Raw genomic sequence first — 15,232 nt, 5'->3', positions numbered from 1 at the left:
CTCCAAAGTGATCTTCAGATTCAACACAGTCATCCTCAAAATGCCAGCTGGCCTTTTTTTACCCCCACAGAAATTTGATAAGCTGCTACTGAAATTCAATTACAATTTCTAACCAAGTCCCAATGGAATTTTTTGCAGAAAAGAAAAATTCATCCTAAAATTCACATGGAATCTCAAAGGACTGTGAATAGCCTAACAGATTTGAAAAACAACAAAACCAGAGAACTCACACCTCCTGATTTCAAAACATATTACACATCTACAATAATCTAAAGAGTGTGATACTGGTGTCAAGACAGGCAAATAGACAAGTGGGATAGAATACAGATAAATAAACTCTTGTATAAATACTTTTTAATGGTCTTCAGCAAGGGTGCCAAGACTACTCAATGGGGAAAGGACAGTCTCTTCAACAAATGGTGCTGGGAATAAAGGACATCCAAAGCAGAAAGTGAAGTTGTACCCTTATGCCATATAAAAGATTAACTCAATGTAGATTAAAGTCCTCAAATGACAAAACTATGAGAATAAAACATAGAGAAAAAGCTTCATAATGTTGGACTTGGCAATGATTTCTTGGATCTGACACCCAAACCATAGGTAGCAAAATTAAAAATAGACAAATGGGCTTACATCAAACTTGCAAACTTTTGTACAGAAAAGGATACTACAAAGTGAAATGACAACCTACAGAAAGGGAGAAAATATTTGCAAATCATATATCTGATGAGTAATTAATATCCAGAATATGTAATGAACTCCTACAACTCTGCAACAACAGTAAAATTAATTACCCCAATTAAAAAGAGGGAAAAGGATTTGAATTAGACATTTATCTGAAGATATTATACAAATAACAAGCATATGAAAAAATTCTCAACTTTCACTAATTGTCAGAGACATGCCAATCAAAACTACCTCATACCTATGAGGATGGCTACTATTTTTTTAAAAAAGCAAAATAACAAAAGGTGGCAAGTATGGGGAGAAATTGGAATCCTTGTACACTGTTGGTGGAATTGTAAAATGGTGCACCCCTATGGAAAGTAACATGGCAGTTCCTTAAAAAAATTAGAAATAGTACATGATACCCCTATCCTATTTCTGGCTATATATATAAAAGACTGGAAAGCAAGATCTCAGGGAGATATTTGCATATCCATGTTCATAGCAGCACTTCACAAAGCCCTGAACTGGAACACCCCAAATGTCCATCAGTGGATAAAGTGTTGAACAAAATTGTGGTATACATCTAACGAAATCCTCAGCCTTAAAAAGGAGGAACTTCTGACATACGCTGCAAGATGGATGAACTTTGAGAACACTATGATTTCACTTTCATGAGTTACCTAAATATTCAGAGTCATTAGAACAGAAGGTAGAATGATAGTTTCCAGAAGCTGGAGGGGAGGTGGATGGGAAGTTATACAGAGTTTAAGATTTACAAGATGAAGTAGTTCTGGAAATCTGTTTCACCACAGTGTGAAAATACATAACCCTACTGAACTGTGCACATAAAAATCATTAAGATAGTAAATTGTTTGTGTTTTTTAACCATAACAAAAAGAATGCAGAGGTGAAAACACCTTGCTACAGAGCTATGAGAGTCAAGAGAGTGTTACACTGGCATCAAACCAAATATCTAGATCCGTGCAATAGAGTTAAGAGTTAAGGAGTAAACCCTTACTGTTTACTGTCTGTTGATTTTTGACAAGGATGCCAAGGCCACTCATTGCAGAAGGAATACATATGGTGCTGGGACAGCTGGATAGTCATATGCAAAAGAATGAAGTTAGATTTTTCCTTGCTACTCTGTACAAAAATTAATGCGAAACGGATCAAATATCTAAATGTAAGAGCTAACAGTATAAAATCTCTTAGAAAACATAGGAGTAAATCTTTGTGACTTTGGATTGATTTGACATTAATTTGTTACATATGACACCAAAAGCACAAACAACCAAAGGAAAAATAAGTTGAAATATCATCTATATTAAAAACTTTCTCTGCTTCAAAGAACACCATCAAATGAGAAAACTCACATAATAAGAGACAGTATCTGCAAAGTACATATATGATAAGGAGCTTGGATCAAGAATATATAAAGAATACAACCCAAGAATAAAAGACAATAATAAAAGGACAAAGGATTCGAATCAGCATTTCTCCAAAGAATATGTACATGTGGCCAGTAATGGATGAATGTACGCTGAACATCACCAGTCATTAGGGAAATCCAAATCAGAAGCACAGGACATTCGTTTGCACCCACTAGGTCAGCTTAAATAAAAAGGACAGATAAGTGTTGGAGAGGATGTAGAGAAACTGAAACTCTTCGCACGCTTTTAGTGGGTATGCAAACTGGTGCCAGCAGTTCCTCAAATGGTTAAACACAGAGTTAACATATGACCCAGCAATCCCACTGGATTTACACATAGGAGGAATGGAAACAAGTCCACACAAACTTGTATGCGAATATTTTTAGCTACATTATAGTAACCACAATGTGGAAGCAGTCCAAGTAGCCACCAGTTTCTGAATGGATAAACAGAACTTAGTATGTTCATATAATGGAATGTTGTTTGGCAATAAAAAGAAGTTAAATACTGATTAATGCTACAATATGGGTGAACCTTGAAAGCGTTATGCTAAATGAAAGAAGCCAGTCATAAAAGACTGTATTTGTATGATTCCATTTATGTGAAATGTCCTGCATAGGCAGCTCCACAGGGCTTAGTAAATAAGAAGTTTATTATTGGTGTTCAAGAGAATGGGTAGTGAGCATGGAAGAGGGATCTGAGAGTGATGGCTAATGGATATGGAGCAGCTTTTTGGAGTGATAAAAATGTTCTCAGTTTAGACTGGTGATGGCCATAATGCTTTAACAATATACTAAGAATTATTGAATTGTATAGTTCACAAGAATGAATGTTATATGAATTATATTTTGATAAAGCTGGTGTTTTTAAAAAAGTTATAGTAAGTTGACACTCCATCATATTTGAAAAAATCTTCTTTTTTTGCTCCTGGTATTTGTAATTTGTCTACTTTTTCATAGTTTTATTTTTGTTTGTATAACGTGTTTTTATATTTGGGAGTCTTGATATTGTTTTATTTGATACTTATTTTAACAAAAATTATATCAATTGAGATGAAAGTTTCAGTTTCTTATTACTAAAAGACTCAGGAGTTTCAATATAATCATTCTAAAACAAGTTTTATCATTATTAACATTGCAAGGATTAAAAACAGATAACGTCATCAAGTGACAGTGAAGTCGCTCAGTCATGTCCAACTCTTTGCGACCCCATGGACTGTAGCCTACCAGGTTCCTCCTGGTAGTGGGTTGCCAACTGGGTAGGTTACCCTTTCCTTCTGCAGGAGATCTTCCTGACCCAAGGATTGAACCCGGGTCTCCCGCATTGTAGGCAGACGCTTTACCGTCTGAGCCACCAGGGAAGCCCACTGACAGGTCGGTATAAACCCCCGGCAGGTTTCTGCCATGAGCCGTGTGAGGTCACCGCGGAACCGCAGAGCAGGGCTCCTCGCTGGCTTCGTGCAGGGCGTGTCATTCATTCACGTGAGCACACTGTAGAGTTAGTCAAGTAGAGCAGAACACATGACCGCCGGGAGAACAAAGAACTGGAGCTCCAGGCATCCTTACCTTGTCCTGAAGAATCCCGGACGAGCCCCCGAAATGAAAGGTTGCTGCTGACCCACAAAAGACGCCAGGATTCTTGGCCTCCAGAGGAGAGGAATTCAATCCGGGGCCAGTGACAAGGCTTGATAGTTCAGAGCTTTTGTGTAATAAAGTTCTATTAAAGTATAAAAGAGATAGAGAAAGCTTCTGACACAGACATCAGAAGGGGGCAGAAAGAGTGCCCCAATGTTACCAAATCACATATTAAAAAAACATTTTTGTTTTTAAGTGATGATTAAATTATGTCCTCTTTTAATTTTGTTAAAAGCAAAGAATTGGAACCACCTAACTTGGAAAAGAATTTTTTTACCTAGTCATTATTCATTCATTTTCTCAAATCCTTGAAGCATATCCCAGAAAAGCCTTGCCAGGTCATATCAAAATGACTATTGATCATACTTGCTAGTTTTTAGCTTGGGTGGCACCCTGTTTGATCTGTTGCATTTGATAAGGGAAAATTGAGCTATTGTCTTCTTCAATATAACGTTAGGAAACAGTATTTTCTATTAAGGTTCTTTTCTGTGCTTTAAATAAATTTTCAGCAAAACTTGGGACTGCAGCTACAATTTATTCAAGTTATAGGAAATATCTACCAAATACATTAATTGGCAAAGACAGCTCTCATTGTTAAAACATTTATGCAGTCTTTCCTCTAAGTGTGACTATCTATGCTGTCTTTCCTGATGGAAGAGGCAGGGTTTTTACCAAAAGTTATAATTAATTAGCAAGCACTGGAGAGATTGTTTCATGTTTTAAGGTAGAAGGGCAGTTGTGGAAAAGGAAGTGAGAAGCGATGACTTGGAAGACACACAGGTGAATCTGTTCTCAGGCAGATGTATATTTTTTAAGTTCTGTATAAATACTCCCTTGAAACTGTCTATGGTTTTTCATTCCTTTTAAAGTCTTTGTCTCCAGAACATTCTGCACCAACTTGCAGACTACTTACTGTTCTACCCTACTTCTCTGAATAAAATCGCCTTGTAGAGCATGCATTGTATTTGCCCACATATTGTGTGCAGGGCTGCACTGTGTTGGTACACTTCGTGTTCACTTGGACCACATTTGCCAGAGGGCCCCTATCTGTGCACTTTTTTCTTCGTCTCTCCCCTGCTCATGGGATGGGTTTCTGTGGAGTCCAGACTCAACCTCAGAATCCTTCACAACCGGCAACTTTTATTAGCCAGTTGGAGCTGGCATTGGAGGCAATTCTGTGTCATAGCAATTTTATTAGTTTTCTCAGCATATTTGCATCTTTTTTCTTTTTACAGTTTGCATTTTCTGTGTGTTTAGTCACTCAGTCATGTCCAACTCTTTGCGACCCCATGGACTGCAGCCTGCCAGGCTTCTCTGTCCATGGGGATTCTCCAGGCAAGAACACTGGAGTGGGTTGCCATGCCCTCCTCCAGGGGAATCTTCCTCACGCAGAGGTGAGCCCAGGTCTCCTGCATTGCAGGTGGATTCTTTACCGTCTGAGCCACAAGGGAAGCCATCACATTTTCTAATTTTTGTCTATTTTAATGAGGTCATCTTTGGTTAAACTTATTATCCTTAAGTCAAGTTGGAAATGAGTTTGGAAACAGTTCTCCGAGGATCTCTTGCTTTTCTTACATTTTGTGAACTGAAGTTTGGTTGCCTTTGTTCTGGTCTGTCTTTTCAATATTATTTCTGTGGTGAGCAGCATTGGAAAATTGACTTAGTGATTCCGAGAGCAGTGGTTACATTTGTGTATGGCCTTGAAAGATACAAGCTGGTTTCTCTCTTTACAGCCAAGGGGTAGATACGCTTAACTGTCCCGTTGCGAGGATTCAGGTTCCCAAACCTCAGAGCTCCTACTGTGTGTGCAGGTGTCAGCTGGCCCCACTCAAGGTGCTCTGAGTACTGGGACTCAGGGAAGTGGAGGAAGAAAGCGCTGGGGTTCTGGCCACTTCTGTTGTGATAAATTCCTGCGGTCCTGCTTCTGACTGCATTCAGCAGCCTGTGATAGGCTAACTTCTTAGCTTGAAGTAGCAGCCTGAAATCTCAGGTCCTTCATCATTCTTGGCAATAGGTGGGAAATACAAATAAAGAAGCAAGTAAATAGCCATCAGAGTTCAGCTAAGAAATGTCATTTTATTCATGCTCTTCCTGTAAAAACTGCATTGTATGTTCTTCTCATAAATGTAGCAAAGGTTTTTCAGATTTTTTCTTAGGCTAAAATAAAACTTTGACATAATTTTGCTATTCATATTTAACGACAGTTTTCAAAGCATAATAAGCCATCTGTTTTTTTCATATGCGTATAAACTTGTAGGTATATATATATACACATACATATATTGGGGTGTTCGTGTTTGGTTTTGAAAAACCAAATCAATCTTATTTTGTTTAATAACATTTTCAAGAAATAATCTTAATTCCACCTATGTCATTGTGATGTGTTATTTGCCTCTGTTCCAGAATATTGGAAAGAAGATGACCTGCCAAGAGTTCATTGCAAACCTCCAAGGGGTAGATGAAGGTGGTGATTTCTCCAAGGATCTACTGAAAGTAAGCATTGGAATACTGATATTTATGTATTTACTTACTGAAGTAGAGTTGATTTAAAATATTATGTTAGTTTCAGGTATATAGCATAATAATTCTATATTTTTATAAATTATACTATCAGTTGAAGTTATTATAAAATATTGACTATATTCTCTTTGCTGTACAATATATTCTTGTAACTTATTTTTTTATATGTAGTAGTTTGTACCTCTTAATGCCCTACCCTGAAATACTGGTATTTAAAATATGTTTATATTTTCTACTTACCTTTTAATGTAAAATAGGCTAAGATCACTTAAGTCTTTTGTTGTTTTCTTTTAGTTTTTCCGGTGAGGTTTCTGTTGGACATTGTCCTTGATGTGTCACACTGCAAAGTACCCTTCAATTAATAATTCCTAGAAGTCCACGTTATAATTTATAATACTGAGATAATCAGTTTATTTGACTGTCAGAACTTGAGAAAGATCACAATAGTATGTTCCCTATGGAAACAAAAGAGCATTTATCAGACAATAAAGGAAGAGTTCTGACTATTCAGTCCTCAGAAACCCACTCAGGTCACCTTTGGAAAGAGATTAAATTAAAATCTAAGTAGTTGTGGAATGCCTGAATTACTTGCACTGAGCTTTATTATTGACAACAATTAGCATGTTTTCCCTCTAATCAACTTTGGAATTCATAACATCCTGCAGCAGTATACATGAGATGTGCATTTGATTCAAATACAAAATAGAGATTGATAATGGATGTGGATATTTTTGAAGTTCAGGATAAGATGTGTGTGTTGAGAATGTGATTTTTACAGATTTCTATTTGATTCAAACTTTCTTTTTAAAAACTTTGTACACATATATATTTATTTTGACTGAATTTGCTAAGAAGGGCAGCACATTTGAATCGTGGTATAATATGGAAATGTATGAGTAGAAAGATAAGACCTTATGTTTTCTATGACTTTTAAACTATATAATATATAGAATTGAGTTCTGCCAGATTTGGAAAGACATATATACTCTGAAAAATGAAAAAAGGTGTAAAAATGGTATTACAAGATTCTGAGTCTTACTGGCTTTAATTATGGCTCATTAAAAAATTATATTATGAGAAAAGCAAGAGGAAATGTATCTTCGGCTTACTATATAAGGAAGGTGTTTTTTAAGTCCTTTCTTTATGGAACAAATGCTGCCATTTCTGAAGCTACAATTCCAAATGGGAATGGAAAGTAAAAGATGGTGGCTTGGGACTTGATATATTCTGTGCATCCATGGAAGTTAGACAGCAGACAGATGTAAGGAGGCCTTTTCTCATTCTAGTGGTGTTAGCATGGAATGTAACAGTCTTTCTAGGAGAGGATTTGTGAGGTTTTTATCAAGTTATGCCAGAAATGAAAATTGACAGGTAGAATTTTTATAGTAGCTTTTAGACTTTTGTGGTAGGCTATGGTAGCATGCATGCCTGTGAGTTCATTAGTGGGCAGATTTAGAGCATGTTTGATGGAGCTTTCCAAACCACATGCAGTTAATGTTCAGTCCAGTGGCTACCATTCACCTTGGGCAAGCATATGTTGTTTGATTTACTCTGCCAAGAATTTGCTGGATGATTTGTTGCAGTCATACAATTGAGATCATGCTTAAAAATCTCAGGGGGAAAAATAAGTGTTATACTGTTTTTTATTGTGGGAAGCTGATAGTGAAATGATACTGCAAATGACAGTGGTATTTACATGGAAACTGTCAAGTAAAATATCGATTTCCTTTTATAACAAACCCCAGCCACTCACCCACCCGAGGGTTTTCTGTGTCAGTAGGAATCTGGATTTTACTGCAGATTCCAGCAAGAAAAGATTCTCTTCAAACCGTTTGTTTCATCTCACTCTTCTCCATGGCGGCCCTCTTAATTGCTTTTCCTCCTTTCCTCTCTCCCTCTGCCTCCCTTTCTCTTCCTCTCAGTGTCTTTTTAATTCTACCTTTGACTTTCTCATTTGTTTTCTCTTAGTCTCTTTCTTATCTTTCTTTCTCTCCTCCTCTGCCACCAAAACACACACTCTCTCTCTTGATAGCTACCTCTTCATTCCCTGTTGAGATAAATTATTGGGTGGAATATGAATTGGCCTTTAGGGGGACAGTATTACACACATGCCACACTGACAGATACATATGTCCAGATAAACACACACACATTTGCTATCATCTTACAGGTTCTAGATAACTCCTTTCTCTCTTCTACCACCCCTTTCCCAACTTAAAACTTACAGGCATTTACTCCATTCAGTTTAATCTATGAAGTGAGCTGTTTAAAGTTATATGGACAGAACTGATAAATGGTTATTGCTGCATATTGACCTTATTACTTTAAGATTTCTTTGGCTCAGAGTAGCATTTGGTTTTTCTTTTTGTACCAGAAGTAACATTCTGACCTGTATCTGTTGTTCAGGGTAGTTGCATAGTCAGGAATATTTATTGAAGACCCACTGGGTGTTCAGGTGTGGACTTGGAGAACATATCAGAACCAAATGGGCCCCTCTTCTCAGAGACTGCAAACTACTGAAAAATATGGAGGGTCCTTTCTCCCTTAAATAGACAGTTATTCCATATTAAAATAAAAATATAAAATTAATTCTGCTTGTTATTAGTAGAAATGATAATAAAAAAATTGACCTTAACACACTTAAAGCTATACACCATGAGGGACTTGTTTCAAACCTTTAATTCAGACACTTGAGTTAATATTTAGCTGTAAATTTGCCTTAGATTACATGAAAAGGATAGATAGTGGTATTTTGAGCCCTTTTTCACACTTTACAATTGACTCCTATTTCTCTGCTATTTACTCAAATGACCTAAACAGATACATGAGTGTATGAGTGCTTTGTGCAAATAAGAGTTTACCCCAATAAGTTGCTTAAATGTTTATAAGTAACAGATATCTATGGTATAAAATGGAACAAGTTGGGTACCAAAAGACAACCAGTGATAGCGACCCCATGGACTGTAGCTACCAGGCTCCTCCGTCCATGGGATTCTCCAGGCAAGAATACTGGAGTGGGTTGCCATTTCCTTCTCCAGAGAATATTATTTAGGTTCTTTAAACTTGAAATCTGGTTGGGAGGACGTGCTGTTTGAGATAAGCCTCCATTTGAAATATAGGTACAGTTTTAGTAGGAAGCTGATTTTGATCTCGATTTAGGTTAATGTTCCACTTCAATTCCCATCCCCTTTCTTCTCCATAAGCATTAATGCTCTTTCCTCCTTCCTTCTTCCCTCCCTCTCTCTCTTTCTCTCTCTCTCCTTCTCTGTTTCTTTCCATCTTTCTTTCTCTCTTTCCTTGTTTCTTTCCATCTCTCTCTCCCTCCTGCCTATTTCCTCACCAAAACAGGACCAAACTCTGCCACACTATCTGATGTGTACATGGCTGCACCGGGCGTGCCAGTCCCAGTGCTTGGATGTGGTTTGCCTTCAGGCGTCATTGGGGGTGAAATGGAAGAAAGGGGAAGAGGGAAGATGTGCTTTTAGTTCTGATGATTTAATAGGACATCCCTGAGATTCTAATAAATAATAAAGCTCTCAGGACTTAAATAGAAGGAGATGAAAATATGAAATGCAGGCCAGCTCTGGGTTGGAGGATGAAGTTCCTGAGAGACATGATACATGAGGATTATGACTATAGTCTTGGGAACTCTACTGACTGGGTTCCAATCTCAGCTCCCCTGGCTGATTAGCTGAGGGGTTATGAGCAAATTCACTTAAACACTGTCCCCTGATTTCCTCATCTATGAAATGGGAGGCTTTATTAACACCTACCTCATCTAGTTGTTTTAATAAGTTAATATATCTAAAGACTTCAGAGTTCTAGTATGTGTTAGCTGTTATAACTTTTTAAACTTAAAATGAAGTCACTCAGTCGTGTCCAACTCTTTGCAACCCCATAGTCTGTCACCCGCCAGGCTCCTCCATCCATGGGATTCTCCAGGCAACAGTACCGAAGTGGGTTGGCATTTCCTTCTCCAGAGGATCTTCCTGACCCAGGGATCGAACCTGGGTCTCCTGCATTGTAGGCAGACACTTTTACCGTCTGAGCCACCAGGGAAGTCATTATAACTTTTTAGTATTGTTTTATTCTTTACCTATCTCAATGTGGACTGGACAAGGACTCCACCCCTTCCTGCGAGTATCTGGACCCGAGGTATCTTACACTTCCTGGGCTGAGTGGGAGTAGTGTCAGTGGACAGGACTTCTGTCCCCCATCCCTTTTTAGCCTAAACATACCTATCATTTTGTTCTTAGAAGGAACCATCTGTGACTTTGACCTTGAGCATTTTCTCCTATTGTGGTAAGATTTTTAATCCTCATCATTTGTGGCTTGTTTTCTTTCTAAAGACTTGCTGGTTCCAAAGAATGGCCGTTGAAATCCTTCACAGAAGGCATTTGTGCAGTGTTGCCTGTCTTGACATTGTATAGGCACCTGACAGTGAACCTTGGTTAATCCTATATTTTCTACCTTTTTAACCTTGTTAAGCAACAGTGCCTCTTATCCATCTTGCTGCGTTTTTATATCTTATCTTTGGTTTGGGTCTTTGATGCTGCAAGAGTGCAGGGACCAAGGAGAATTTGGTCTTAAACTGGTCCTGAGATCATGAAGAACCTTCGAGGAAGCAAATTAGTTCTGGTCCTCTTTAAAGATCCCAAGAAAATCCTGGGATATTAATGGAGATGGGAATTATTTGAAGTGACTACAAACCCTGGGAAAGAAGTATTGCTGGGTGTCTCCCTACTCTATATGTTCTCCAAATGGGGAGCTCTGGGTCAGAAGGCTCACGGGTTTATTGGTCAGCTTTTGTAGATTCTCGACTGTTATCCTGGGAATCTCTTCCACACAGAAGACTGGAGTAGGTTGCCATTTTCTTCTCCAGGGGATTGTTTCCTTAATTTCTCTTTCTGATCTTTTGTTGTTAGTGTGTAGAAATGCAACAGATTTCTATGTATTAGTTTTGTATCCTGCAACTTTACTGAATTCATTGGTGAGCTCTGGTAGATTTCTGGTGGTGTCTTTAGGTGGTGATGATGTCTTTTCTATGTATAGTATCATGTCATCTGCAAAGAGTGACAGTTTTACCTCTTCTTTTCCTATTTGGATTCCTCTTATTTATTTTTTTCTTGTCTAACTGCTATGGCTGGGACTTCCAAAACTATACTGAATAAAACTGGTGAGAGTGTGCATCTTTTGTCTCTTTCCTGATCTTAGAGGAAATGCTTTCAGCTTTTCACTCGTGTGTATGATGTTAGCTGTGAATTTGTCATATATGGTATAATCTTTATTATGTTGAGATATATTCCCACTATGCCCATTTTCTGAAGAGTTTTTATCAGAAATGGCCATTGAATTTTGTCAGAATCTTTTTCTGCATCTATTGTGATGATCATATGGTTTTTACTCATTAGTTTTTTAATGTAGTATATCACATTGATTGATTTACAAATAACTGAAAAATCCTTGTCCAGAAAACTGGACAGCTATATGTAAAAGAATGAAATCAGAACATTCTCTAACACCATACACAAAAATAAAATGTATTAAAGGCTTAAATGTAACACTGGATACTGTAAAACTCCTAGAGGAAAACCTGGACAGAACACTCTTCGACATAAATTGTAGCAATATTTTTTTGGGATGAGGGGTGGAATCTATCTCCTAAAGTAAAGGAAATAAAAGTAAAAATAAACAAATGAAACCTTTAAACTTAAAAACTTTTGTGTAGCAAAGAAAACCATTGAAAAAATGAAAAGATAGTCTACTAAATGGGAGAAAATATTTGCAAATGATATGATCAATAAGGGGTTGATATCCAACCTTTGTAGACAGCTAATACAACTCAACATCAAAAAAACTAACAACCTGATTAGAAAATGGGTGGAAGACGTGAATAGACATTTTTCTAAAGAGGATATGCAGATGGCCAATAGGCTCATGAAAAGATGCTCAATATCATAAATCATCAGGGAAATGCAAATCAAAACCAAAATGAGCTATCACTTCACACCTGTCAGAATGGCTGTCATCAAAAATAATACAAATAACAAATTTTGGCAATTATGTGGAGAAAAAGGAAATCTGTGCACTGTTGGTGGGAATGTAAATTGGTGCAGCCACTGTGGAAAACAGTATGGAGGGTCCTCAAAAATAAAAATTAGAACCATATGACCTAGTACATTCACTCCTGAGTATACAACCCAAAAAACAGTGATTTGAAAATATATATACACATCATTGTTCATAGAAGCATTATTTACAATGGCCAAGATAGGGAAGCAACTTAAGTGTCCATCAACAGATGACTGAATAAAGAATACAATGGAACACTACTCAGCCATAGAAAGAATGAAATTTTGCCATTTGCAGCAACAGGAATGGACTTTAAGTGAATAAAAGCAGACAGAGAGACAAATCCAAACACTGTATGATATCACTTACATGTAGAATCTAAAAATAAAGTACAGCAAAGTAGTAAAAAAGCACAAGAGAAGGAGATTCACAGATTCAGACCACAAACAAATGGTTACGGGTTGGGGGTGGGGGGCCACAGTGTAGGCGGGGGGAAGTGGGAGGCACAAGCAGTTGGGTTTAAGAAAGACTCAGGGATGTTTTACACAGCACAGGGGATATAGCCAATGTTTAGTAATAGCTGTAAATGGAAAGTGACCTCAAAAATTGTATAAAAATTTTTTTAGAAATTAAAAAAAAATTGTTACATATTCTATCAAGTCGAATCCCAGTGAATATTCTTACTCAGATGTGTGTGTTTTCCCTTGCTTTCCCCCAAACCAGAATTTAGATGTGAGCCAGATTTCAGAACTTAAAAAAGTTTATGAAAATGCATATTACCTGTATCTATCACTTAACATATGTAGTCAGCTGAAACCATTGTATGTTTTATTTCAAACGTAACTTTCTTATTTCGTATTCTTAGGCAATAGTAACCTGTGAAAATGATGGAGAAGTTAGCCAGGAGGGTAACATTTAAATAAACAGATCCAAAAGATTGACAACAGAAAAACACATTTTAAATAAAGATTAATGTATCTTGTAAAAAGAAAGAAACAATAATTAGGAAATATAAGAATCACGCTATGCAGGTGCATGACCATTAGGTTTTTAATCAATCACAGTTGTATATAGGGGTGAGCAAAAAAACAAAAACAAAACGCAACAACCCAGCCATTAAAGATTTAAGCAATCTGTTAAAAAATGGAACTCCGAAAAGTGCCTGTTGGCACAAAGTGACATCAAGAGTTGTAGGCTTTTTCTTAAAAAGAGAGCAAAGCCAACTCAGCTTTCAGGGTTCCATTGACCTATCTAATTTGACCCTTTCAACCAGGAAGGAGATTAAAAATTTTAAACTGACAGTTGCACTTCTTTTCTTTTTACCGAAAGGCTGACCTTAAGCAACATTTCTCCCCCATTTTGCTCTCTCTTCTTTCATCTTTGCTTCCAGTATTATCAAATGAGGACGAGTATAAGTGGAGGAATCTGAAGAGGGTGTTCAAAGTCAGTGTTGTGGTTGTAATATACTATGATATACTGTAGTCTTGCAAATGTTACCATTGGAGGAAACTTAGTAAAATATATTAAAAAAAATCTCTTGTTTATTGTAACTGCATGTGTTAAGTGTTCATTGCTCAGTCATGTCCGACTCTTTGCAATCTCATGGACTGTAGCCTGCCATGATCCTCTGCCAATGAGATTTTCCCAGGCAAGAATACTGCATTTCCTTCTTCAGGGTATCTTCCCAACACAGGGATCAAACCTGGGACTCCCACATTGTAGGCAGATCCTTTACTGTCTGAGCCACTGCATGTGAATCGACAATTATTTCACTAAAACTTCCAATGAAAAGGAAGTTCCATTTCTCTGCATTCAGCCAGAGATTTAAGCATCATGTAATAACGAGTTTAATGACGTTTTCATACTCTTTCAAACTTTACTACCCTTTGATTCCTCTTCCCAGCAGTGAATATCATGATTGTTAAGCTCAGCTGCAATTGCATAGGAGCAGTGAAAACTGTTGTTTTAAGAAAAAGGCAATGGGAATCATTTTAAAGAGCTGGAAAGCTAGAAAGTCACATGAGTCCAAAAAGGTGGTTATTGTTACTCTGAGATCTGTGGAGAATTTTTTGGAAGGAAGTACTAGTGGAAATGAGGAGACGGTGAAGAAATGGTTGCAGTTGTGCATTCAAGAAGGGACGAAGGCTTGGGCATGGCTGGTGACAGTTAATAACGGAATGATTTCAGATTGTTTTGAGACATTGGCTTTTCTGATGCTAAATTATTTTCCAAATTGCCCTACTGTCCCTTCCTATACCACCTGGGTTCTAAACTGCATGAAATGGAAGAGCACTAAAAAGTAGGAACACCCTGACTGCTTCTTCCAAGTTAAGGCCTGATCTTGGTGTCACTCTGTGCCACTGGGCAGGCCACATGTGTAACATGGGTAGTAATGCCTTCCTCCAAGAGTGCCCATGAGGACTGGAGAGCGCATCCCAGCGTTGGGGGTCCTGGGTTCCACGCCCGTCCTCTCGCTGCTGATAAGTGACAGCGCCTCAGTTTCTTGGAGTAAAATGTGGACCATGCCCATCATTTTCAGGTTTTCAGTTCAGGCTCCTAAAGCCGACAGTATCTGTTGCCCCCTTGCCGTGTCCCCACTCTCTACCAGGACCAGAACTACTTGCTCTGTTTTTTCTATCGGGCTCAAACTAACTCATGTGTGATTTCTTTTGAGCAAAATATTTTGTGGCAAAGAATAAGCTGGATCAAAACTATGCATGGTCTTTACGGATCCTTTCAGTCTAAGTGTTAGGAGTATTCTTGATATCATTTTTTTCTTTGTAAACTCAAATTGCATCTCTCAAGTTTTCTGATGTATTTATTGGTTAAGGCAAAGAAGTATGTGCTTAGTAGTGAAATATCAGATTTAAATCCAAGAAAATTAACCTTTGTTTTGTCAGTGTCCTC

The 15,232-nt window shown here is 37.6% G+C and overlaps 1 protein-coding gene and 1 non-coding gene across 50 annotated transcripts in view; one reads left to right on the top strand and one right to left on the bottom strand.

Moving 5' to 3' along the window:
* Window positions 1-15,232, top strand: part of PSD3 (pleckstrin and Sec7 domain containing 3) — a 540,565-nt gene that overhangs the window by 262,662 nt on the left and 262,671 nt on the right. For 48 of the 49 annotated variants that reach the window (XR_014062388.1, XR_014062392.1, XR_014062391.1 and 45 more), the window contains one exon: window positions 6,137-6,226. Coding sequence is in view for 30 of the 49 variants with exons in the window: in XM_081521119.1 (XP_081377245.1) it covers window positions 6,137-6,226 (90 nt within the window). In the remaining 19 variants the exon portion in view is untranslated. Of the gene's footprint in view, window positions 1-6,136; window positions 6,227-6,547; window positions 6,838-15,232 lie in introns of those variants that run through there. The other variant, XM_081521153.1, reaches the window with a different exon arrangement.
* Window positions 10,239-10,312, bottom strand: TRNAC-ACA (transfer RNA cysteine (anticodon ACA)). The gene has a single exon. It is a non-coding gene; the product is annotated as a tRNA-Cys (tRNA).

The sequence above is a fragment of the Giraffa tippelskirchi genome, chromosome 8 (assembly GCF_054371585.1).
Source record: "Giraffa tippelskirchi isolate mGirTip1 chromosome 8, T2T-mGirTip1v1.2.pri, whole genome shotgun sequence".
NCBI classification, from domain to species: Eukaryota; Metazoa; Chordata; class Mammalia; order Artiodactyla; family Giraffidae; genus Giraffa; species Giraffa tippelskirchi.
This window is presented reverse-complemented; position numbering and strand designations above follow the sequence as displayed.